General features: G+C 40.1%; 1 long non-coding RNA gene and 3 gene segments (V, D, J or C); all 4 read right to left on the bottom strand.

Moving 5' to 3' along the window:
• Nucleotides 1–1,316, bottom strand: LOC112657761 (T cell receptor alpha variable 22-like). The segment is given in 2 exon segments: nt 1–752; nt 945–1,316. Coding segments are annotated over 2 exon segments (618 nt in total).
• A 12,387-nt stretch (nt 1,317–13,703) lies between these two features.
• LOC112657954 (T cell receptor alpha variable 9-2-like) lies at nt 13,704–14,496 on the bottom strand. The segment is given in 2 exon segments: nt 13,704–14,237; nt 14,360–14,496. Coding segments are annotated over 2 exon segments (381 nt in total).
• A 5,250-nt stretch (nt 14,497–19,746) lies between these two features.
• On the bottom strand, nt 19,747–21,548 carry LOC118355445 (uncharacterized). Its single transcript, XR_004817858.2, has 2 exons — nt 21,287–21,548; nt 19,747–21,123 (listed from the first exon to the last, which is right to left on the bottom strand). It is a non-coding gene; the product is annotated as an uncharacterized LOC118355445 (long non-coding RNA).
• A 4-nt stretch (nt 21,549–21,552) lies between these two features.
• Nucleotides 21,553–24,083, bottom strand: LOC112657953 (T cell receptor alpha variable 22-like). The segment is given in 2 exon segments: nt 21,553–23,761; nt 23,928–24,083. Coding segments are annotated over 2 exon segments (483 nt in total).
• Between the last annotated feature and the right edge of the window lie 1,707 nt (nt 24,084–25,790).

Here is a 25,790-nt window from a genome sequence, read left to right as displayed (position 1 = left end):
CAGGAATGATAAAGCTGAATGCAGACTTGAAAAAATATTGCATATATTATCTTTATATTTCTATAAAAACAACTACTCACAGGTGAGTAAAATTTCAGTCATCTCTATTTGTAGATGACCATTTTTTTAGTCTTTTCCATTTTAGTAATTTATACATAATTTGTATGCAGCTTGCCAGGAGGTTGTTTTCCCAGGGCATCGGATATAGGCATCTCTATCACTTGCTCCAATGCTTCCATGGTTGAGCTTTTTACCTGCAAAGAGCTTTCTGGAAAGTAAAAGGGCAAGATATGCAAGTATAATGAAAGTTCTGCTGAGCCTATTTTAGGAGAAAAAAATGCTGTAACATAAATCTGAAAATCTGAAAACGTGCGGCTCTGTGCAAGCACATGCCCTCCCCAGGGAAGTGCTGGTGCTGCAGGCCCAGCGGCAGTTTGGGGGCAAGCTGCAGATCACCAGGGAGCACTGTGCCTCCACCGCACACAGGTAGGTGGCTGAGTCTTCCAGCTGAGAGGCCGCGACGTGGAGGGTGCTGAACCGTTCCTTAGCATTCAGTGTGCAGTTTAGCCTTCCGCTCTGCATCATCCCTGAAGCTATATAAAACAGCCTGGTAAGGCTGCCGCCCCCGGGATTCTGTCGGAACCACTGCACATTGTCCGGAGTACTAGAATAATTGCACTTCAGAGTACAGCTGGCTCCCTCCTGCAGGCTCAGGGCTGAAGGGCTCTGCTCCACCTTCATCCCTGTCACTACTGCTTGAAAGAGAAAAACATACACAGATGATATCACTGGGGAGTTACCGATGCAGATTTTAAACCTGTAAAATATCCCAAGTCACAACCATGATGATGTAGGACCCTCTCAAACCTCAGTGTCAGCTCCACTCCCCACACACTGTGGACTGCAGATCGCTCCCCAGCCCTGGTCCCGATGCCCCCACTCACAGCAACCATGCACCCACAGGAGCCCCAGCACAGCTCCCCAGTATCTCCTCATGATTCCTTGTCCAGTTATTGGGGTGTCTTCACCCCTACTGTGCAGAGTGTAGAGTCTTGGGTCCAGAAAAACTGTGTTCTTACAGTCAATCTGTTCCACCACAATCACTGAGCACCAATCACACCTCAGTCTCCTCATTCACTGAACTCAAAACTCCACCCACAGTGCCTCAGTGACACCACACAGTGATGTCTTCAAAATTGTGCTTGCCAATGGTGCAGGCAGCTAGGGGCGATATTTCCAATATAGGAGGACAAGAGGGTTTTTTTTTTCATAAAACACTTTATGTAAGAAATGTTGGGGCTAGTGTGCGCAGAAAAGTGAATGATATTTCTAGAAGAGTTACACAGAACCTTGAAGAATCACAGGGAAGAATGACTCCATTCCCCAAATTGCAAAATTGACAGACAATGTGTGAACTCAATTATATAAAAACACTGATGTCAGGAAAACTATCTGAAAACATGCAGTGCATACTACAGAAATAACTGCAATTTCTCAAAATCAGGAGAGTTCTAGAAACCAAGACAGTCACCATCTGCATTAATAATGATTCAACCAGAATTTGCTGGTGAAAAATAGAATGTCTGCATATGTCCTCTGATTTAACTTCATCTCTCCACCTCTCCTCTGCAACTGGCAGACACCCTGCTCACCCACACAGCTGAGTCTGGACAAGTCACATGTTTCTGGTCAAAGTCATTTTTGTCTTCTCCCTTTCCTTCTATTTTTTGTTCCTCACTTTTTCCTCTTCTTCCCTTCATTCCTGTTCCCTCCACTCTCAGCAGAGATGTATGAAGAGATAGGATATCTGGAGTATTGAAATAGATTCAAGGCCAATATTTGAGGGATTGTTGATTTAAAAAATTGACAACAGGTAATGGGATGCTTTGTGTTGAGTTTTCATGGTCACAATGCCCAGAAAAATTCCTATCCTGGCATCTTTGAAGGATTATCTGCATAGTGGATTTATAGGATCATGGCTTCGAGATATCTGAAGTTGAAATGGCAGAACTAAAACCCTGAGATCAACTTTACACAAACCCTCTTCCCCCACGCCCCCACCTTTGCTATCTATAACTGGACTGGCTCAAATGATTTTTGTCTCTCTATGACTGCTCAACCCTTGCATCATCAAAAAGTCTTTGTATCTTGTAAAGCCTAGAGTGCCCCCTAGAGGACTGAAGTGGTCAGCCAGGAGCACTTCAGACCAAGTAGCAGACACAGAGCCCCTGCCCCATTCATTCCAAGCTTCCTGATGAAGGAAATGAAGATGGTCAGAAAAGAAGATACCTGTTTAGATTGAATGGGAATTAAAAGTGAACTTTATCCTACTTTAAAATGGAGTTGCATGGAAATTGATATCAAAAATAATTCGGTAAATCTCATCTCTTGATACTTGTTTGACTACTTTACCTGAGTGCAAAGTTCAAAGAAATCCTTAAATACTTATTGAGCTTTATTTTCAATGGGGTGTTTTGCTATTTGCTCAGAATATGTAAAAGTGTAATGGACTATTATTCAGCTATAAAAATAGAATGAAATATTGCCATTTGCAATGACATGCATGGAGATAGACTGTATAATGCTGAGAGAAATAAGTAAGTCAGAGAGAGAGAGAGACAAATACCATATATGTCATTCATGTGAAATTTAAGAAACAAACCAAAACATGCAATGCGAAAAAATAAGATAGAGAAATATAATAAAAAGCTTCTTAGTTAAAGAGATCAAACTGTGAGACAAGATTACATCAAAATCCTAGAGGAGAGCACAGGCAACACCCTCTTTGAACTTGGCCACAGTAACTTCTTGCAAGATACATCCACGAAGGCAAGAGAAACAAAAGCAAAAATGAACCATTGGGACTTCATCAAGATAAGAAGCTTTTGCACAGCAAAAGAAACAGTCAACAAAACTAAAAAATAACCTACAGAATGGGAGAAGATACTTACAAATGACGTATCAGATAAAGGACTAGTATCCAAGGTCTATAAAGAACTTATTAAACTCAACAGCAAAGAAACAAACAATCCAATCATGAAATGGGCAAAAGACATGAACAGAAATCTCACAGAGGAAGACATAGACATGGCCAACAAGCACATGAGAAAATGCTCCGCATCACTTGCCGTCAGGGAAATACAAATCAAAACCACAATGAGATACCACCTCACACCAGTGAGAATGGGGAAAATTAACAAGGCAGGAATCCACAAATGTGGGAGAGGATGTGGAGAAAGGGGAACCCTCTTGCACTGTTGTTGGGAATGTGAACTGGTGCAGCCACTCTGAAAAACTGTGTAGAGGTTCCTCAAAGAGTTAAAAATAGACCTGCCCTATGACCCAGCAATTGCACTGCTGGGGATTTACCCCAAAGATACAGATGCAGTGAAACGCCGGGAAACCTGTACCCCGATGTTTCTAGCAGCAATGGCCACAATAGCCAAACTGTGGGAGGAGCCTCGGTGTCCATCGAGACATGAATGGATAAAGAAGATGTGATCTATGTATACAATGGAATATTACTCAGCCATTAGAAGTGACAAGTACCCACCATTTGCTTCGACGTGGATGGAAATGGAGGGTATTATGCTGAGTGAAATAAGTCAATCGGAGAAGGACAAACATTATATGGTCTCATTCTTTTGGGGAATATAAAAAATAGTGAAAGGGAATAAAGGGGAAAGGAGAAAAAATGAGTGGGAAATATCAGAAAAGGAGACAGAACATGAGAGACTCTTAACTCTGGGAAACAAACAAGGGGTGGTGGAAAGGGAGGTGGGCGGGGGGTGGGGAGGACTGGGAGACGGGCACTGAGGGGGGCACTTGATGGGATGAGCACTGGGTGTTATGCTGTACGTTGGCAAATTGAACTCCATAAAATAAATTTAAAAATTAAAAAATGAACATTCTATGAAAAAAAAAGAGATCAAACTGATAGTTACCAGAAGGGACTGGGGTGGGGAGTGGGTTAAATAATGAGGAGATGAAGGCGTGCCCTTGTCTTGATGAGCACCAAGTGTTCTCTAGAAGTGTTGAATCACTATATTGTACACCTGAAATTAATATAACACTGTACGTTAACTAGAATTTAAATAAAAGCTATAAATGGATGTTGGATTTTTAAAAGAATATACAAAAAGTGATAACATACTAGTCTACAGTCTACAAGGGATGACAAAAATATACGTAAGTATAATAGAGTCAATGAGTAGGACCCTAAAAGGAGTGAAAACTAAAAGCCTTCTGATCCTAGAGGAGGGAAGAAAGCTTATACTTTGGATGGCTGGATAAAATCTTATGAAGAAGGTGACCATTCTCTTTTTTCCCTTTTTTGTGACAAGAATAGGAGAGAATATGCATAAACGTTTATGATGGCTTTTATGACTTTTTATTACTTTTAACCATAGGAGGAATTTGTGAATATATGAATTATTAACAGCATTATTACCTATAGACTAAAATCCCTTTTGACTACCACTCTCAATTCTGACCATTTCATCATTTAGTACCCTAATTCTTTCTTCACCTTGACAATTTGGAGTTGAAATTTCTCGGTATTTTACTAGATTTCAATCACCAGAAAATATACAGTATTTTGTTTAGACTTTGTTATAATACAAATACATACTTTGGGCATATTTTTTTCTGTAACTTGCTTTACTACTCAGTAGTAAATCTTGTAGGTCTTATTATTGTGTTAATCCATATATATCCATCTGTTCCATTATATATTGTGGATATACTTCCATTTTTACATCCTTTACTCTACTGAGTAATTGTTAAGATGATGTTTTAAATCTATGAAATACTATGCTACAACAAAAGGTTTCAATCATTCCTCACATGAGCACATTTCTCTAGGAACAGAAAGTAGGAAGAACTGAAGGAATAAGTCATGAGCCTACTAGGTGAAAACTGCTCCACAAAGAGGAAAGTCAGGGACAAAGGATGTGAGGACAAATGGAGACAAATCGTGTTCTGATTATTATATTGGATGTTTTTCCTTTACTATTATTTTTCTTAATGTGCATTGCAACTGTATTTCATCAGCTCTTTTGATGAACTTTTTCTGAAATTACTGTCTTGATATGTACCTAGTGTATAGTTTGCTCCAGTTAGACCTGAGCTTTTCTAGATGTAGTAAATCAGCAAGAGAGAAAGCATACCCAAGGAAAAACGGTGATATATTCAAGGAAAAATATTAGAGGATAAAATTAGACATAGAAAAAATGTACACAACTGCACACATGCAAACACACACAATTTAAGGATACTTGTCATTAGAACAGAAAGAGAATTCTCCAGTGCAACAGAAGACAGTCTAGAGAAGAAAAGAAAGAAACAGAAACGTATGGAGCAAAACTGAAATACTAGAAATCACTCCAAATAGATCAGTAATCAAAAAATTATTGGATCAAATCAAAATTTTAAAACTTGCTACTATTGCTTAAGAGACAAGCCTAAAAGAAAGCAGCCAAGAAAGGTGAGCACATAGGATGGGATTATCCTGCTGCCTCAGTACGCAAAGACTAAAATTTCCCCCTCACCCCACAAACCCACTCCACTCACCTAAGAGAGATTCCAAGGGATTCAGTTCTGCCAAAGAAGCAGTCAAAATGTCTGAGAGAACACCTAGTTAGCAAACTAAGGTAACTCGTACAAAAGGACGATCTAAGAAAGAAAAGATAGTGGTTAAAAAGTAGTATCCAACAGAAAAGAGAGGAGAATGGGGACAGAGGAAATACCAAGAAGAAAATGAGATTTATAGAAAAGAATGATAGTAAAATTAAGCAAATTCCACATCTTGATAAAGGATAAAAACAAGTGTGAATAACAGCTTCTACAGTTTCAACAGTTGTCTCTCAAATCTCCATTCTTTCACAACTGGGAATACTTTATGAACTACTGAAAATGCACATTTCTAACTCCTCTAAAAAGCACATTAAGTTGAGAAACCATCATCAAAATTCCGTATAATCTTTCTCTGCACAAGAAATCAAGCACTGGGTGTTATTCTATATATCAGCAAATTGAACACCAATAAAAAAATAAATTTATAAAAAAAAGAAATCAAGTGCAAATTTAAATCAAGGGATACTTCAACCGTCTTAAGACATCACATTTATTTACTAGGAGGGTCAATTTTAGTATCATATTAAATGAAACGTATCACAAAAAAGCAACCTTGGAGTCATACCTACACATACAAATAACTTAAACATTTTAACAGCCTATCTTTCATATACATGCCTTAGTGCATTATTTACTAAATAAAAGTGTTCTTTTGTCTTATATATTCCCTTAGCAATTATGTATGGAGGTCTAATAACCTAATAAAAGATCCCCAATAAATAACCTAATTTATGGCTCAAGGAACTAGGAAAAGAATAAAATAAGCTCAAGGCCTACCAAAGAAAGGAAATAGCAAAGATTACAGCAGAAAGAGCAAAACAATACAAAAAGTCACAAACTAAGAGTTTTTGTTTGCTTGCTTGTTTAGAAAAACAGGGTACACATAAGCTTTGGAGTGGGGGAGGGCAGAGGGAGAGAGAGCGTCTTAAGCTGGCTCCAACCCGAGCCCAGAACCTGACATGTGGCTCAATTTCATATATACAAATTGAAATCAAGATCTCAAAGAGTGGGATCCCTGGGTGGCGCAGCGGTTTGGCCCTGCCTTTGGCCCAGGGCGCAATCCTGGAGACCCGGGATCGAATCCCACGTCGGGCTCCCGGTGCATGGAGCCTGCTTCTCCCTCTGCCTGTGTCTCTGCCTCTCTCTCTCTATCTGTGACTATCATAAATAAATTTAAAAAAAAGATTTAAAAAAAATTTCAAAGAGTTATTAACTATTCCCGTTTTCATTGCAGCACTGTTCACAACAGCCAGGATGGGAAAACAGCTTGAATGTCCAACAACAGATGAATGGATAAAGAAAATGTGGTATATACGTAAGAGGGTCCTAGTCAGCCTTAAAAAGAAAAAAGAAAATCCTATGATACGCAACCACATGGATGAATCTTGAGGACATTATGTTAACTGAACTAAGCCAGTCACAGGAAGACAAATATTGCATGACTCCACTCTAATGTATCTCAAATAGTCAAATACATAGAATCAAAGAGTGAATCAAAGAAGAGGTTACCATGGGCTCTGGGGACAAGGTAAGGGAAAGTTATTGATCCAGCAAGATGAAAGAATAGAAAGTTGCTGTACAGTATTGTACCCATGGCCAAAAATCATGTATTGTACGCTTAGATTTTAAGAGGCGATATCTCATGGTAAGTGTTCCTTACATGATATAAATTCCTTCCTTTACCCCATGTTCATCTGTTTTGTTTCTTATATTCCATGAATGAGTGAAATCATATGGAATATGTCTTTCTCTGACTGACTTATTTTGCTTAGCATAATACCCTCTAGTTCCATCCACATCACTGCAAATGCCAATTTCATTGTTTTTAATTTCAGTAATATTACATTTTATATATATATATATATATATATATATATATATATATGATAAGGAAGATGTGGTATGTATATATATATACACATACCACATCTTCTTTATCCATTCATCCATCCATGGCTTTTTCCATACTTTAGCTATTGTGCATATTACTGCTATAAACATTGGGGTGCACATGCTCCTTTGAATCACTATTTTGTATCTTTTGGATAAATACTTAGTAGTGCAATTGAGGGTCCTAAGGTAACTCTATTTTTAAATTTTTCAGGAACCTCCATACTGTTTTCCAGAGTGGCTGCACCAATTTGCATTCCCACCAACAGCGTAAGAGGGTACACCTTTCTCTGCATCTTTACCAACATCTGTGGTTTCCTGAATCTTCATTTTAGCCATTCTGACTGGTGTGAGAGGGTATCTCATTGTGGTTCTGTATTGTGTTTCCCTGATGATGAGTGATGTTGAGAGTTTTTCATGTGTCTGTTAGCCATTTGTATATCTTCTTTGGAAAAATGTCTACTTACTCTTCTGCCCATCTCTTGGTCATATTTTTTGGGTTCTTTGGGTGTTGAGTTTGATAAATTGTTTATAGATAAGAGAAAAAAATTTATTCAGTGCTAAAAACAAATGAGCTATCAAGCCATGGGTTGACATGGAGGAAACTTACATACATATTTCTGAGTGAAAGAAGCCAATCTACAAAGGTTGCATTCTGTTTGATACCTAGTATGCGACATTCTGGAAAAGATAAAACTATGGAGAGAGTAAAAAAATCAGTGGTTTCCTGGGGTTATAGAGAGGAACTTAAGAACTTCCTTAAGTAAAGAAAAGTTAAACGGGTGAGCAAAAGTCAAAACACTCAGTATACACAACATTAGGGGAATTTTTTTCTCTTCTCTATTCCTGAAAGATCAATATCCAAATTCCTGCTAGATTTATAAAGTGATCTTTGCTTCTTATAAGGGGCCATGGAATGCATGGATGTTCTGTGACTCAGAAATTTGTCTCACTTTGTTCACTTATTTTACTTCTCTCCACCCCAGTACCTTCAACACATGGACACATGGGCACCTACAGGCATATATATGCACACATCCATGCACCAACGCTAGCAACACTATCACCTCATTTTATCCAAACTTATGTGGTGCTTCTTTTCCCTGACACTTTCCGGAGGGCACAGCACACATTGATGTGTTTCTACACTAGGACTGGTATTCTTCTTTATCTAGACTTTCATGCAAATTTACCTTTCTCCTTCTACAGCTCATTTTCTAAAATTGATTTGTATCACCGTCTGTTGATGGATTCCTTCCTTGTTTCATTTGTGTTTGTGGTTTTCTGCCCTTTGAGAAGTCTTTATTATCTTTTTAATAGTTTCTTTTTATTTTATTATTTTTATTTTTTATCTATGTAATTTTTTATTGGAGTTCGATTTGCCAACATATAGTATAACACCAGTGCTTATCTCATCAAGTGCCCCCATCAGCGCTCGTTAAACTAGTCTCCCCATTCCCCGGCCCACCACCCCTTCCACTACCACTTGCTCATGTCCCAGAGTTAGGAGTCTCTCATGTTCCATCATCCTCTCTGATTCTTCCCACTCATTTACTCTCCTTTCCCTATACTCCCTTTCCCTACTTTTTATATTCCCCGTATGAGTGAAACTGAATAATGATTGTCCTTCTCCGATTTACTTACTTCCCTCAACATAATACCCTCCAGTTCCATCCACATCAAAGCAAATTGTAGGTATTTGTCCTTTCTGAGGGCTGAGTAATATTCCATTATATATATAGATCATGTCTTCTCTATCCATTCATCTTTTGGTGGACACCGAGGCTCCTCCCACAGTTTGGCTATGTGGACATTGCTGCTGTAACTTTGGGTTGCAGGTGTCCTAACATTTCACTGCTTCTGTAGCTTTCGGGAAAATCCCCAGCAGTGCAATTGCTGGGTCATAGGGTAGCTCTATTTTTAACTCTTTGAGGAACCTCCACACAGTTTACCAGATGGCTACACCAGTTCACATTCCCACCAACAGTGCAAGAGCCTTCCCCTTTCTCCACATCTTCTCCAACATTTGTAGTTTCCTGTCTTGTTAATTTTCACCATTCTCACTGGGGTGAGGTGGTATCTCATTGTGGTTTTGATTTGTATCTCCCTGATGGCAAGTGATGCAGAGCATTTTTTCATGTGCTTGTTGGCCATGTGAATGTCTTCTTTGGTAAAATTTCTGTTCATGTCTTTTGCCCATTTCATGATTGGATTGTTTGTTTCTTTGCTATTGGTTTAATAAATTCTTTATAGATCTTGGATACTAGCCCTTTATCTGATACGTCATTTGCGAATATCTTCTCCCATTCTGTAGGTTGTCTTTAGTTTTGTTGACTGTTTCTTTTGCTGTGCAGAAGCTTTGTATCTTGATGAAGTCCCAATAGTTCATTTTTGCTTTTGTTTCTTTTGCCTTTGTGGATGTATCTTGCAAGAAGTTGCTGTGGCCAAGTTCAAAAAGGGTGTGTGTTGCCTGTGTTCTGCTCTAGGAGTTTCATGGATTCTTGTCTCACATTTAGATCTTTCACATATTTTGAGTTGATCTTTGTGCCTGGTGTAAGAGAACGGTCTAGTTTCATTCTTCTGCACGTGGCTGTCCAAGTTTCCCAGCACCATTTATTGAAGAGACTGTCCTTTTTCCAGTGGATAGTCTTTCCTGTTCTGTTGAATATTAATTGACCATAGAGTTGAGGGCACATTTCTGGGTTCCCTATTCTGTTCCAATGATCTGTGTGTCTGGTTTTGTGCCAGTACCACACTGTCTTGATGACCACAGCTTTGTAGTATAACTTGAAATCCGGCATTGTGATGCCCCCAGCTCCGGTTTTCTTTTAAAATATTCCACTGACAATTCGGGGTCTTTTCTGATTCCACACAAATCTTAAGATTATTTGTTCCAACTCTGTGAAGGATGTCCATGTTATTTTGATAGGGATTGCATTGAACGTGTCAATTGCCCTGGGAAGCATAGACATTTTCATAATATTAATTCCTCCAATCCATGAGCATGGAATATTTTTCCATCTCTTTTGTGTTCCCCCACTTCTTTCCGAAGTGTTTTGTAGTTTTTAGGGTATAGATTCTTTACCTCGTTGGTTAGGTGTATTCATAGTTATCTTATGCTTTTGGGTGCATAAAGTAAATGGGATTCACTCCTTAATTTCTCTTTCTTCAGTCTCTATGTTAGAATATGAAACTCAAACACTTGGAGGTTAAAGTGCATCCTACTAAAAGATGAATGGGTCAACAAGGAAATTAGAGAAGAATTAAAAAGATTCATGGAAACTAATGAAAATGAAGATGCAACCATTCAAAATCTTTGGGATACAGCAAAAGTGGCCCTAAGCGGGAAATACATCACAATACAAGCATCCCTCAAAAATTTGGAAAAAACTCAAATACACAAGTTAACCTCGTACCTAAAGGAACTGGAGAAAGAACAGCAAATAAAACCTACACCAAGCAGAAGAAGAGATATAATAAAGATTCAAACAGATCTCAGTGAAATACAGACCAGAAGACCTGTAGAACAGATCAACAAAACCAGGAGTTGTTCTTTGAAAGAATTAAGATAGATAAACCATTAGCCAACCTTATTAAAAAGAAAAAAGACTCAAATTAATAAAGTCATGAATGAAAGAGGAGAAATCACAGCCAATACAAAGGAAACACAAATGATTTTTTAAATGTATGAGCAGCTATATGCAATAAATTAGGCAATATAGAAGAAATGGATGCATTTCTGGAAAACCAGAAATTACAAAAGCTGGAACAGGAAGAAATAGGAAATCTGAACTGGCGAATAACCAGCGAGGAAATTGAAGCAGTCATCAAAACCACACAAGACACAAAAGTCCAGGGTCAGATGCCTTCCCAGGAAAATTCTATCAAACGTTTAAAGAAGAAATAATACCTATTCTACTAAAGCTGTTCCAAAGGATGGAAAACTTCCAAACTCATTTAATGAGGCCAGAATCACCTTGATTTCAAAACCAGACAAAGACCCCACCAAAAAGCAGAATTATAGACCAATATCCCTGATGAACACAGATGCAAAAATTCTCAACAAGATACTAGCCAATAGGACCCAACAATACATTAAGAAAATTATTTACCATGACCAAGTGGGATTTATCCCCGGGATGCAAGGCTGGTTCAACACTCGTAAAGCAATCAATGTGATTGATCATATCACCAAGAGAAAAAACAAGAACCATATGATCCTCTCAATAGATGCAGAGAAAGCATTTGACAAAATACAGCATCCATTCCTGATCCAAACTCTTCACAGGTAGGGATAGAGCAAATATTCCTCAGTATCTTAAAAGCCATCTATGAAAAGCCCACAGCAAATATCGTTCTCAATGGGGAAACACTGGGAGCCTTTCCCCTAAGATAAGGAACACGACAGGGATGTCTGCTCTCACCACTGTTATTCAACAGAGTACTAGAAGTCCTAGCCTCAGCAATCAGACAACAATAAGAAATAAAAGGCATTCCAATTGGCAAAGAAGAAGTCAAACTCTCTCTCTTTGCAGATGACGTGATACTGTACTTAGAAAACCCAAAAGACTCCACCCCAAGATTGCTAGAACTCATACAGCAATTCGGCAATGTGGCAGGATAGAAAATCAATGCACAGAAATCAGTGGCATTTTTAATAGAGTTTTAAACAAATCAATAGATAAGCATTAATCTCCCGTAGATATTTTTAAAGATTTTACTTCAAGTCATCTCATTACCCACCAAGGGACTGGAATTTACAAACCCGAGATTAAGAATTTCAGTTCTATTGACTGAGCCAGCCAGGCACGCTTAGTCTACCATTTTACCCAAATGTCTGAGAAAAATTCTTAATATATGTCCTTTGAATTATTTATAGTATATTTTCACATGCATTTTGGAAAAAAAATATATTTTAAACCAATTGAATAAAAAATTACTTGAAATCCAGAATATATAACTAATATATAAGGAAATGTATTAAGAGTCTGATCATAGCTCGTTCATAAAATCTACTGATAAGGAGAAAATAATTAAAAAGATCAAAGGGTACTTGGGTGGCAAGGTTGGCCAAGCACCTGACTCTTGATTTTGGCTCAAGTCATGATATCAGAGTGGTGAAATTGGTCTGGCTCGTGGCTGAGCTGAATGTGCTTTAGATCTCTTTCTCCCTCTGTCCCTCCCCATCCCACCACCCTCCCCCAGCTCCACTCTCTCACTCTCCATAGCTCTCTAAGATAAATAAATCTTTAAAAATATTTTTAAAATAAGATTGCAACAGTATTGGCAAAGCCTGGTAGTGCAATACATACATTGCTTTTTCTATTATTCCTTCCCAATCTTCACTTACTTCCATGCATTCTCCCAATCCCATGATTTGTGGCCCTCTGCGAGAGGTTGTAAAACAGGACTTAGAGAAATCTATAGGGTTTCCTTCCCACTGCAACCTGTCTATCTATATTGTTAAGAAGCATCAGCACAAGAGCATTTTCTCTCACCACATTTCCTGGGCACTGAAAAGTATCTCACCCGAGTACTTACTGCTAGAAAGTCAACTGGCCAGGACATAAGCCACTTCCTTCATTCTGTTTCTGCTCCCACCTCTTCATTTTGAATATCAGACTATGTCTATTACCTGGTTTCCTACAAAACAAAGCAGGGCAAAGGTCCATGGCCTCTCATTTTCATTGCTTGGGTATATGTGTTCCTCCTGCATTCTGCCCTTACCTTCTTTCTCTACTAAAACCTGCTTTAGGGACACCTGGGTGGCTCAGTGGTTGAGCATCTGCCTTCGGCTCAGGGCATGATCCCAGGGTCCTGGGATCAAATCTCACATCGGGCTTCCTGTGAGGAGCCTGCTTCTCCCTCTGCTTGTGTCTCTGCCTCTCTCTCTCTGTGTGTGTCTCTCATGAATAAATAAAGTCATTAAAAACATAAAAATAAAAACAGGACCTGGTTTGGGAGCTCTAGCTCTCCCATCACACTTCGTGCCATACTCTGTAAAACACTGGGCAGATGCTACCTTCTCAGGCACACTGTGTCTCTGGAAAAGTGTCATAAGGCACAGTGATACCCACCAGAGTGGCCTGAACAACTTGTGGGACTGGACATTCACAACAAGGATGAGCAAGAGACCACTTCATTGTTATGTGATTTTACCTTGAAATTGCTGACACCCTGACTGAGGAACTCTTGTCATCAAACTATTGTTAATGTCACAAATGAACAGCTGGGTGGGCAGTGTTACTTTGGTTCCTATGCTATACCTGTTTATATGATTTTTGCATCAACCAGATACTGAGAGACAAACAACCACAGACTGTGCTGGAACCAGAGTGGATCAGTCAGGGAGGCTCAGCGTCCACGCCCCTGCTCTGCTCAGAGTTTGCACCCAGCTCCCCCTGCAGTCCCAGTCACCGTGTCTCTCAGGGCACAGTAGTACACAGCTGAGTCTGACATTTGCACTGAGCTTTTCTTCAAGTGGAAGGATCTGGATGATCTGTCATTGGTGGCTTCGAGACCTTTGTTACTTCCCTTCTCCTTGTCTCTTGATGCTTTCAGGAGGAGTTGTGGACCTTCTCTCAGATACTGGACATACCAGAAAAGGGCAAGGTACCCTGATGCTGAATAATTACAGTTCACAGTCAGGAAAGCCTCTTCTGAAAGGGTCACCTGGCCTTCCATCTGGGTCACTAAGTCTCCGTGGGTTTGTCCTAGGAAAAAAGGAAAGAGATCTGTGTCACCTTGGGCATGAAGCTCTTGGATAAAATTAGTTAAAGGTTTTGCTGACACAATGGAAGAAAAGAATCCAAATTTTAAGAGACATTGCACTTACCAAGCACTAAGAGTAGGACAATCATGAAACCTGGAGAACACTTCATCTCTGGAGTGACACCCAAATAATCTTCTTTATTCGTAACGTGAGGAAACGCTGGAGTGAGAGAGAAATGATCAGTGGAAGCCCTCCATTCACACAGGAAATGAGTTTGTGCTAGGAAGCTGTACCCCCTGGTGGACAGGGCCTGAAATGGGGACACGTTGGCTAGAGACCCTAAACATGGAAAGAGACACTATCCAACTCTAGATTCCGTTATAAAACACAATCCCTCAGCAGAAGCAACATTAATACATCTTGACTATGTCAATTTACAAAATATCAAGTAGTCGGTGTCAGTCAATATGTTTTTTTAATTTTTTTAAAGGTTTACTTATTTATTTATTCATGATAGACAGAGAGAGAGAGAGAGAGAGGCAGAGACACAGGCAGAGGGAGAAGCAGGCTCCATGCCGGGAGCCCGACGTGGGACTCAATCCCGGGTCCCCAGGATCATCACGCCCTGGGCCAAAGGCAGGCGCCAAACCTCTGAGCCACCCAGGGATCCCCTCAATATGTTTTTAATATAGGTCACATCTTCCAAATGCTATAAGGAAACGTGGTTTCTTAACTTTCTAACTTTTCTTAACCCCTTTATGTATCTCCTGCATCCTAGTAGAAATGCACAGCAAAAACACAAATCATTTGATGTATTCAATGAAATTTTTTAAATTTTTCATAAAAATAATGTTTAAGATGCTTAGGTATGTCAATATCGAAAACAAAAATTTCCAACTAAGGTCCTTATGTAAGTACCTCTTTAAAAACATAAAGAGAAAGGGGAACCTGGTGGATCTGTGTAAAAGTGTCTGCCTTTGGCTCAGGTCATGATCCCAGGATCCTAGGATCAGTCCCGCATCAAGCTTCTCACAGGAAACCAGCTTCTCCCTCTGCTTATGTCTTTGCCCCTCTTTGCCTCTCATGAATAAATAAAATCTTTTAAAAAGCCCATAAAGACAAAACCATGGAAAAAGTAAAATAGACCATCATAGTTGAAGAAAATTTGGCACTAAATTCTGTAAAGAATCACTAGGAGTGATTGATTTGATGATCCATGAAACCAAGCTATGTAAGCCAAGATAGCTGCCTGGTGCAGCCAAATGATCTCTGATGACCAGTTGCTACAATCCACCAGAGATAACACATCACACTGGGGATGCAACATTAAACTAACACTAGTGGGGAGACTTTCCTAGGATGGCAGACAGTGAGGCTATTCATGCCTTCTGGGACTCAACAAAACCCAAAAATCTGGAAACATGGATAATGGTCCAGAATACTGTCCCAAGGAAACATTTGAGTGTCTCCAAAGGGATCTTCCACAAAGCTATTCCCTCCATGACCTATGAGTATGGACTGATACGAGTATTTTCTTTTCTACATGGATTGAACCACTCTCCTGTCAGAAAACTACAACAATCACAAGATTTAACTATCAACTGGATTCTGTGTTTACTGCCTATGCAATTTTAGTTAGTCCCGAGATAGCAGAGCAAATTTCTCTGGGACAGTTAGGTAAGGTTAGCCCTCACACAGAAATTTCATTTCTCCTATTACACCCCAATCCTCTGGAAAAGTAGAAACAATGAATGCACTATTACACTGAAATGAATAATTATAGCAGTTACCCTTCAACTACTGTGGCCTACTACCACCTTAGCCTTTGTGGCCTGTGTGTTTCCCTCACAAAGTCTGAGGCTGTCGCACTATGTACTGCTCACTGTGGCCCACATAACTCAGAATGTGCCACATCATATGTATTCCAATCTTCGCATATTGAACTAAGTAAGTAAACTCTTGACACTCTTCCTTTCGTCCTAGGCACAGATTGCCTCTGCCCATTCATTTAACCACCTTTACTTGACCTAAACCTTTGGTACTCTGAACAACCTCAGGAAAAGATTGCCATTGAGACTTGCAAATTGACCTTATATCTACATTTTATTACCAGTTAGGTAGATAAAGTACCAGAAATGGATCCATGGTTACATCAACTTTCTGACATCTTACATCCTTCATTGACCAGAATTGAAAAAGTTTCTCATATTAGAGATCCTAAACTGAAGTCCTCCAGAAATTCAGCAGAAATGGGCATTCCACAGGTGAGAGCACATGCAATATCCTAGAAAGAAACATGTAATTGCATGAAGCAGACAGTCCCACCCAAGGCCATTAAAAGAGAACTAATCTAGGTGTTTGGTACCACTGGTTGCAATATTTTTCTTTGCACTCTTTTGAGGTTATTTTTATCTTTTAGAAATGTTTTCCCACTCTAATGGTAAGATGTTAGATATTTCTGATTACTCTGAATTACTCACTAATAAAATAACTTGCATGGGTATGGCCTTTTATTGACACAATACTCACCCTAGTGCTATAGCTCAGCTCTGCACAGACATTGCCAGTGCAACAACGTTGAATGATTATTAGATATGCTATTTCATATCAACTCCTGCAGAAGCCAGATAATCACCATACCCTAATTGGTAGTGATTAGAGTGAATCTTCATCAATTAAATTACCCTTAAAATGTCAGAAGGTATCTATTGATAACAATTTAGGGTGATATCTGTGCAACAAAGCTTGTGTACAGAACATACTCAGCTTGATTATATGAGTTGATCCGAACTTCAACACCACCTCTGCATTACCAAATGCCGAATATATTTTGTAAAACTTGATTTATATCAAGTATCTCAAGGAATTTAAACACTTGAATAGTGAGACATTCCTATGAAAATAACTTCCAATCATCAGGGGTAGGAAACACTGAGAGGGGTGACAGGGATCATGCATGTGCCCTGTGGCATGTGGTTCCTCCAACCAAGACACGTAGTTCTCATAACTCTATGTGTTGTAGGCTTCCACCAAGATGACATTCTTAAAAACACAAAAAGAAGAATAGACCAATGTTTGGTTGGGAATATGGAAGCACGCATGTAAAGGCAAAGGAAAGGAACATAGGAGTTTTGGAGAGCGATGAAACTGGTCTGTAGATGATACTCAGATGGTTATAGGACCTATAAAATGTATTAAAATTCAAAAATCACAGCACTGTACACCAAAAAGAGTCAATTTTCCATATAATTATTTTTAAATTAAAAATTTAGGGGCATCAAGATGACTCAATTGGATAAGCTTCTGCCTTTGGCATGGGTCATATCATGAGGTCTCTGATCCAGCCCTGCATCAGCTCCCTACTCAGTGGGGAGTGTGCTTCTCCCTCTGCACCTCCAGCTGCTCCTGCTCTCTCTCTCCAAAAATAAATAAAATTTTCAAAAAGAAAGAAAAAGAAAGAAAGAAGAAAGAAAGAAAGAAAGAAAGAAAGAAAGAAAGAAAGAAACCACGTTCAATTAAGGTATTTAAAATTAATTAATTAATTTAATAAAAAATTTTGACACTGAGATCAAAATACCAAAATAGGAATTTTCTACCATCTCTGTCTGCACCCCAAAAAAACCCACTCTTTTTCAGAATTATATGCTAAACTGACATAGTGCCTATGAAAAAGCCCAGCTGAGAAAAACAGTACGCTGTGGAACAAAACACATCTAAATTGGACAGATTGACGAAGGCACGAAGAGCAGTTTCACTTTACCCTCATCAGCCCTGCCCATTAGCACAGCTGTCCACCAAGAGAAACTTTCAAGCCTGTGATTTCCCATGGAGGGAAAAGAGAACATGTGAGTGAGCACCTGGTTGCCCCAGCTCTGGAGGATGCTACCAAAGAGAACACTCTTTCCAGCCCCATCCAGAACACTGAGGCTGACTGCTCACCTGGGGGGGGGCACCTAGGGGGGCAGCACCCCGGGCTTCTGGAGGACAGTAAACCAACATGGACCCTACAAACCATGGCATGGCCTCCATGAGGAATCTGCCCACAAGCCACTGGAGATGGTCTGCCTGTAGACCCACACAAATGATCCATGGACACACACAACACGCAGTCACTCACCCATTCTTCACACACCCTATAGCCTGTCACCAGCACACACAGGAAGACAACAGTGAGCTTTTAGAAGTGGCTAGTGAGCGCTTCCAGAAAGCAGCCTCACTCCGTCAGACTGGGAGAAATCACACAAATTCAGTCACACCATCCTAGAGAAAGCAAACAAAAGGGAGACTGTCATCATCCAATTTGGCTTCAGAGGATCAAGAGAAGGCCTTAAAGTTTGTACTACATTGTCCTGAGGCAGGAGGAAACAAATGCACCAACCATGGTGAAGGTTTCAAGCCAGAATGTGTCTGGATCTGAGCCAGTACTCACTGCACACTCTGGAAAAAGTACTTTCATTCTTTCACTGAACGAATTCTCACCTACATATTTAAAATATTCAGTACTGAAATAACTGCATCCTCTCTTAATTCTAACTTAAGAAATTAAACCAATAATATAGAGGCATGATTCCCTCTGACTCCACTATCAAGCTTGGAGGAAATGGACCAATCAAGAGTCGCCTTGCTTCTACTGCACAGGAGCTCGTGGTATAAGGAGGGAAAGAATCCAGCCTATTGAGGTTTGGGGCTACAGTACTAACCTCCTTTGTTTAGGTGTTTTCCACCAATTTTAATGTGTGGACTTTCCAAGTAAAAGCAAGTCAGTTAGCAAATAATTCACAACAATAACTCAGCTAAGAGGTATCACTCTCCATGCAAATGCTAACAATATCCATCATTAGTTCAGAAAAGTTCGAGGGACCTTGAAAGGAGCCTACTCTTGAGCAGGGGTGGGAGAATGAGGCAATTAAATATCTACACCACTTCTTTCATACCTTTAACTTCTCTACAACATCAGAGAAATAACTTTTTTTAAAAAAAGAAGGTTGTGATTAGTAATATTTAATTCAGTCAAACATGAACAAGTGGCAGAGAGGTTTAGTATGTCATCCCTACATGAGCCATTAGTCCAAATGCCTCTGTGCAATCTACTAATAATAGTAAAGTGGCTGATACATGCATATAAAAGTTTTCCCATACAACTCAGAAAGAAAGGTTTTCATTATAATGAAAACAAAAAATTCCTAAATCGAGAATAAATTGAATTATCTTCAAACAAGCAGAGTATCATTAAGAGAGACATAAAAAGAAAATAAGAGACATCAAAATAGAAACAATATGTTCTAGGGGATCCCAGGGTGGGGTGGTTCCGTGGTTTAGTACTTGCGTTCGGTCTAGGGTGTGATCCTGGAGCCCAGGATCCAGTCCCACATCAGGCTCCCTGCATGGAGCCTATTTCTCCCTCTGCCTGTCTCTCTCTCTCTCTTTTTCTCTCCCTCTATAATGAATAAATAAATAAAATCTTTTAAAAAAACAAAGAAGCCGTATGTTCTAAAACAAATAATCACATATACACTTTAAGGACTTTTATTTTTCCTCGATAAATTTGTAAACTGACATCAATCATGAAGCTTAAATTAAAATTAAGTAGAAGAATTCTCTCTTCCTTCTTTCTTTAACATCTACTAATAATCAGTTATGTGGAAAAGTTTCTCCTAGGTACTGCAAATATAGCAGTGATTGAAATACAAAATTCTTTCTCCAAAATACTATGAGAGAGTTATTATGAATAGATACTTAAAGAATTTTGTAAACAAGAATAAGTGTCTGAGTTTTATCTGAGGCTCACATTGTCAAATCACTCCCTATCTTAATTTCCCTCAAACACACAAACAGTACATATCATCCCTGGCCTATAAGGTAAAATCAGAGACACAATTTCTGAAAAGAAAGTGACCAAAGTACATAGAGATGCTGTCAACTTTTGACCCAAATACAGAGGAACAAAATTAATACGAAACTGTACTTCATTCAAATAACTCACAGAGCAATTTTAAAGTACAGGTTAAATGAAAAATAAAAAATAAAAAAGCAGACATTTGAGGGAAAGAACTGATGAAGTGGGGAATGCTCAAATCAAAACACATAAAGCCAAAAAATCATGAATCTAATTCTAATGAGTATTTGTAGGGACTAAAAGGAATGTTAGCATTATTATTAGATAACAGATTTATCGCTTTCACATATCCACTGTCCATATTTCTTTCTTTGACACATAATGTTTTAGAATCATAAAAAAATTGTAAACGCTATTTTTGAAACACAATAGTTAGTTACTAGGACCTAGGAGTTATTCATAGGAGAGGAGTCTGAATAGCAAAGGTAAAGTCATCTTAAAACCTAAATTTCAAAAGAAAGCATTTCTAAATCATTTCAAGAATCCATTAAACAATAGTCATCCAACAAAATGCTCTAACCCTGTCTGGGTCATCTCCATCCTAATATCTTAAAACCTAATATGTTTTTAACGTCTAACACAAGTTTCCACATGCAGACAAACAATAGGACAAATGCTGTACTTGATGGTCTGTGCCAAAGGACAGGGGCTGCCCCAGTCACAGGGTTGAGTGGAGGCAGCAGGTGCCTCGGAAGCACAGTGTGCTCGCTGCACAGAAGTACACAGCTGAGTCTTCAGGCTGGGTGGCTGCGATGTGCAGGAGAGGTGTTGGGCCCCATCCTATTCAAGAAAACAGTGAGTCTTTGGTCTTCTTTTTCGGCCATAGAGGAACGAATGTCTATCATGAGCTGGGGACCTTCCCAAATTCTTGCTTATACCAAGGGAAGTAGTCTGAGCCACTGTCTGAATAACTCCAGTTGATGGCAGAGGTGTTTCCATCCTGGACACTCAGGTGAAGGATGCGGCTCCACATTCTCTCCTTGGCTGACCCCTATGCAGAAAGAAAAGGTCAGAACAAAGAGAGCAGATTCCAGGTTATTATGCTTCCGAATGCTCTTTTTCTACCCTAAATGGAGAAAACCTGAGTAAAACCAGTCTTGACTTCTGAAGAATATCCCCTAATATAATCTGTTTCCCATAAACGCTCAACTCACAGTTCATCTACAGCCACCAGAACATGATCAAAGCTCCCATGGATGTCTTCATGCCTCCTCCCAGTTATGATCAGCGTCAGCATTGCAGCCTCATAATCATACCCTATATAGCCCTTTCAGATGGGCTGTTTTTACTGAGTAAAATGCATATGAGGTTCCCCTATCTCTTCATGGTTTCATACCGCCTGTCTTTTTAGCATCAACCATATTCCATTTTTTAAATGTACCGCTATTTATTTATTCATTCACCTATTGAAGAACATGCTGCTTGCTTCCAAATTTTGGTAAAATAAAACTACTATAAAACTCCTGTGTACAAGTCTGTGTACATATAAATTTTCAACCTCTTTGGATAAATAAAAGGAAGGCCACTGCTGATTCATATGTTAAGAGTTTGTTTAGGGGATGCCTGGGTGGCTCAGGGATTAAGCATCTGCCCTTGGCCCAGGGCACGATCCTGGAGTCCCGGGATCGAGTCCCTCATCGGGCTCCCTGCATGGAGCCGGCTTCTTTCTCTGCCTGTGTCTCTGCCTCTCTCTCCCTCAGTGTGTCTCTCATGAATAAATAAATAAATAAAATGTTTTTTTAAAAAAAAAGACTGTGTTTAGTTGTGTAAGAAACTGCCAAATACCTTTATTGAAATGTCCATGTATACACTTTCCTTTGTAGTAATTTCCCAACAAACTTTACTACACCCCTTGCTGCATACCAAAGCCCCAGAGAGTCCAAAGCAGGCACAGGCACAGCAGGTGGTCCTGCCAACAGCTCACTTCACACACAGCCTGCTGTGACCCAGAACCTGAGCCTGCACGTGTTCCTGCCTGTGTCCTGCTGCCCTATGTATAGCTTCTGCTCAGGCACCTATTCCTCCCACTTCTGGGACTCACTCATTAAAGACAAGTACGAAGATAAAATCATTAGGAATTGCAACACATTCTTAGGATTTCACAGCATTCAATGAAGGGCAGGGGTCCTTGGGAGAGTTGCGGGCTCTGTGACTGTCAGGTCACATATTCGAGAAGCTACCTCTGCTCCCAGCTACTGCGAGTCTGTCCAGCTAACTCCATCTGATTTTTCACGGTCCCAGTCCTTCCTACCAATGTTCTGCATGAACATAAAAACCGGCACAGGCTGGAATTCAATTTCTGCTGTAATTGGACCACATGATAGGTTCAACTTTGAGTTTGGTCTCAGAAGTCTTTGTCTCTGGCTACAACAGAGAAGAGATTCCTCTGCACAGTCTTGGAAGCTTTCTGCTCCCTTTCCCAACCTGGGAATGATGTTACAAAATCATGAGTAATAGATTCATTCAAAACGTGAGGAAGAGCAATGTATTTTCATGGAACAGAATGAAAATCTCCACAAGCTCTTCTCCACAAGGTGGTCTTTAAAAATGCCTTAAAAGGATATACCGTGGTCAGTGATATATGTCCACACATTATATAAATTGATCAGTAGAAGTCATTTAGACTTGTGCTTCTATAGGGCATTCAATAACAGGTACTCAGAGGATAAGCTCTCCTGTCACCTCAGATTATTAACTTAGGAATAATATGAGCTCAACCAAGTCACTTACAGTCTAAAATCTTCCCTTTGTACCTGTATAAAATGAACTACTTCTTTACCAGGGATTATATTACTGAAACAGAAAATATATGTAGTGGGATAAGTAGAATTCCTGGACTTCAATAAAAATACATAATTCTATTTCTATTCCCAAGACTGAAAAAGCTAACAAAGACTTAAAAGAACATTGTACACATTCTCTTCACATTTCCTTGAACACGGACCACCTACAGGCTAAGAAACAATCTCGGTATTTCTATCTGTTGATGGGTATCATTTTTTTAAGCCTGTTCTATTTCTATTATTTTACAGGTACTTTAGGGGTAGTGCCAGAGATCTATTTATCAGGGCATTGGATGTGCGCCTCTCTATCATTTGCTTCAAGCTCCTTCATAGAGGTTTTTACCTACAAATAATTTTTCTGGAAAGAAAAAGGGCAAGGAAAGTAAGTGAAACAACAGCACTGATGCACCTAATATTAGGAGGAAAAAAGTATTGTAAGAGAAAGCTGAAATTGTAAAACTGCACAGGCTGCTGTGGGGGCAAATGCCCTCCCCAGGGAAGTGCTGGTGCTGCAGGCCCAGCGGCAGTTTGGGGGCAGGCTGCAGATCACCAGGGAGCACTGTGCCTCCACCGCACACAGGTAGGTGGCTGAGTCTTCCAGCTGAGAGGCCGCAACGTGGAGGGTGCTGAACAGTTCCTTAGCATTCAGTGTGCAGTTTAGCCTCCCGCTCTGCTTCATCCCTGAAGCTATGTAAAACAGCCTGGTGAGGCTTCCGCCCCCGGGATTCTGTCGGAACCACTGCACACTGTTCACTGCGCTAGAGTAATTGCACTTGAGGATAGAGCTGGCTCCCTCCTGCAGGCTCAGGGCTGAAGGGCTCTGCTCCACCTTCATCCCTGTCACTACTGCTAGAAAGAGAAAAACAAACACAAATGATATCACTGGAGAGCACTGATGCAGCTTTCAATCTCTAAACATCCCAAGAAACACCACTGAGCATATAGGACCCTCTAGCTCAGTGTCAGCTCCCTGGACCACTCCCCAGGCCCCATTCGGGATCGCCTCACTCACAGCAAACATGGACCCACAGGAGCCCCAGCAGAGCGTCCCAGTGTCTCTTCATGATTCCTTGTCTAGTCAATGAGGTGCCTTCACCCCTACTCTACAGAGTGTAGAATCCGGGTCCAGCGAAACTGTTCTTACACTCAATCTGTTCCACTAGAATCACGGGGCACCAATCACACCTCAGTCCCATCATTCACAAAACTCGAGACTCCTCCCACAGGGCCCCGGTGATACTGCACAGTAATGTCTTCAAAATTGCACTTGCCGGGGATCCCTGGGTGGCGCAGCGGTTTGGCGCCTGCCTTTGGCCCAGGGCGCGATCCTGGAGACCCGGGATCGAATCCCACGTCGGGCTCCCGGTGCATGGAGCCTGCTTCTCCCTCTGCCTATGTCTCTGCCTCTCTCTCTCTCTCTGTGATTATCATAAATTAAAAAAAAAATTGCACTTGCCAACACTGCCGAGGGAGAGGGGCAATATTTCCAGTATAGAAAGATATGAGTTCTTTTTCTTTTCATAAACACTTTACGTAAGAATGTATGGGTTAGTGTGTGAGGAAAGGTGGATGATATTTCTAGAAGTATCAGCGTCTCTGGGTTATGCAGAACCTTGATAAATCATAGGGAAGAGTGACTCCATTCCCAAAATTGCATCATTGGACAGACAATGTGAGAATTCAGTTATATAATAATAGTTGATCGTGGTGAACCATCTGATAGTTTGCATTGGGTATTGCAGAAATACCTACAATTTCCTGATATCAAGATAGTTCTAGAAACCAATAGAGACATTTCCCATCTGCATAGATAATGATTCCAAACAGAATTTGGTCAGTGAAAAATAAGATGTCTGCATAACGTCCTCTCTAATTTAATTTCCAGCTCTCTTAGTCTCCTGTGCAACTGGTGGACACCTGCTCACTTACACAGCTGAGTCTGGCCAAGTCACACATGGCCGGTCAAAGTCAACATTGTCCTCTACCTTTCCTTCTATTTCTGTTCCTTACTTTTTCCTCTCTTCTTCTTCTCTACATTCTTGTTCTCTCCACTCTCAGCATGGATGTACGAAGAGGGAGGATATCTGCGGTATTGAAAAAATTTCAATGGCAGTAATTTTCGGGGATTTTATTCATAACAATTGGCAGCTTGTAAACCATGTTTTCTATTGAGCTTCCATGGTGACATCACAATGCCCAGAAAAATCCTACCCTGTTCTGAGAATAATTACTTGGATATAGGGTCATGGCCTCGACATGTCTGAAGTTGAAATGGCAGAGCTGAAAACATGAGATGAACTGACACAGATTCCCTGCCCCACCCCCACCCCCACCCGCATTCTGCCACCTTTGCTATCCATAATGGACTGGCTCACTTGACTTCTGTTCTCTCCTTAACTAACATTCAACCCTGACCATCAGAAAGTCTTGATGTCTTGTACGGCCCGCAGTGCCCCCTAGAGGACTCAAACAGTCAGCAAAGACACCTCAGACCAGGCAATCAGCAGACACAGAGCCCCTGCCCCATTCATTCCAAGCTTCCTGATGAAGGAAACGCAGATGGTCAGAGAAGAAGATAACTGCTTAGATTGAATGGGGATTAAAAGTGAACCAAATCTCACTTTTATGTCTTCCTCTATTCATGTTTTTTGCCCATTTCATGATTGGATTGTTTGTTTCTTTGGTGTTGAGTTTAATAAGTTCTTTATAGATCTTGGAAACTAGCCCTCTATCTGATACGTCATTGGCAAATATCTTCTCCCATTCTGTAGGTTGTCTTTGAGTTTTGTTGACTGTATCCTTTGCTGTGCAAAAGCTCCTTGTCTTGATGAAGTCCCAATAGTTCATTTTTGCTTTTGTTTCTTTTGCCTTCGTG

This window comes from Canis lupus, chromosome 8 (assembly GCF_003254725.2).
Source record: "Canis lupus dingo isolate Sandy chromosome 8, ASM325472v2, whole genome shotgun sequence".
Taxonomy (NCBI): Eukaryota; Metazoa; Chordata; class Mammalia; order Carnivora; family Canidae; genus Canis; species Canis lupus.
Note: the sequence above shows the minus strand (reverse complement) of the source record. Positions and strands in the feature narration are given on the sequence as shown.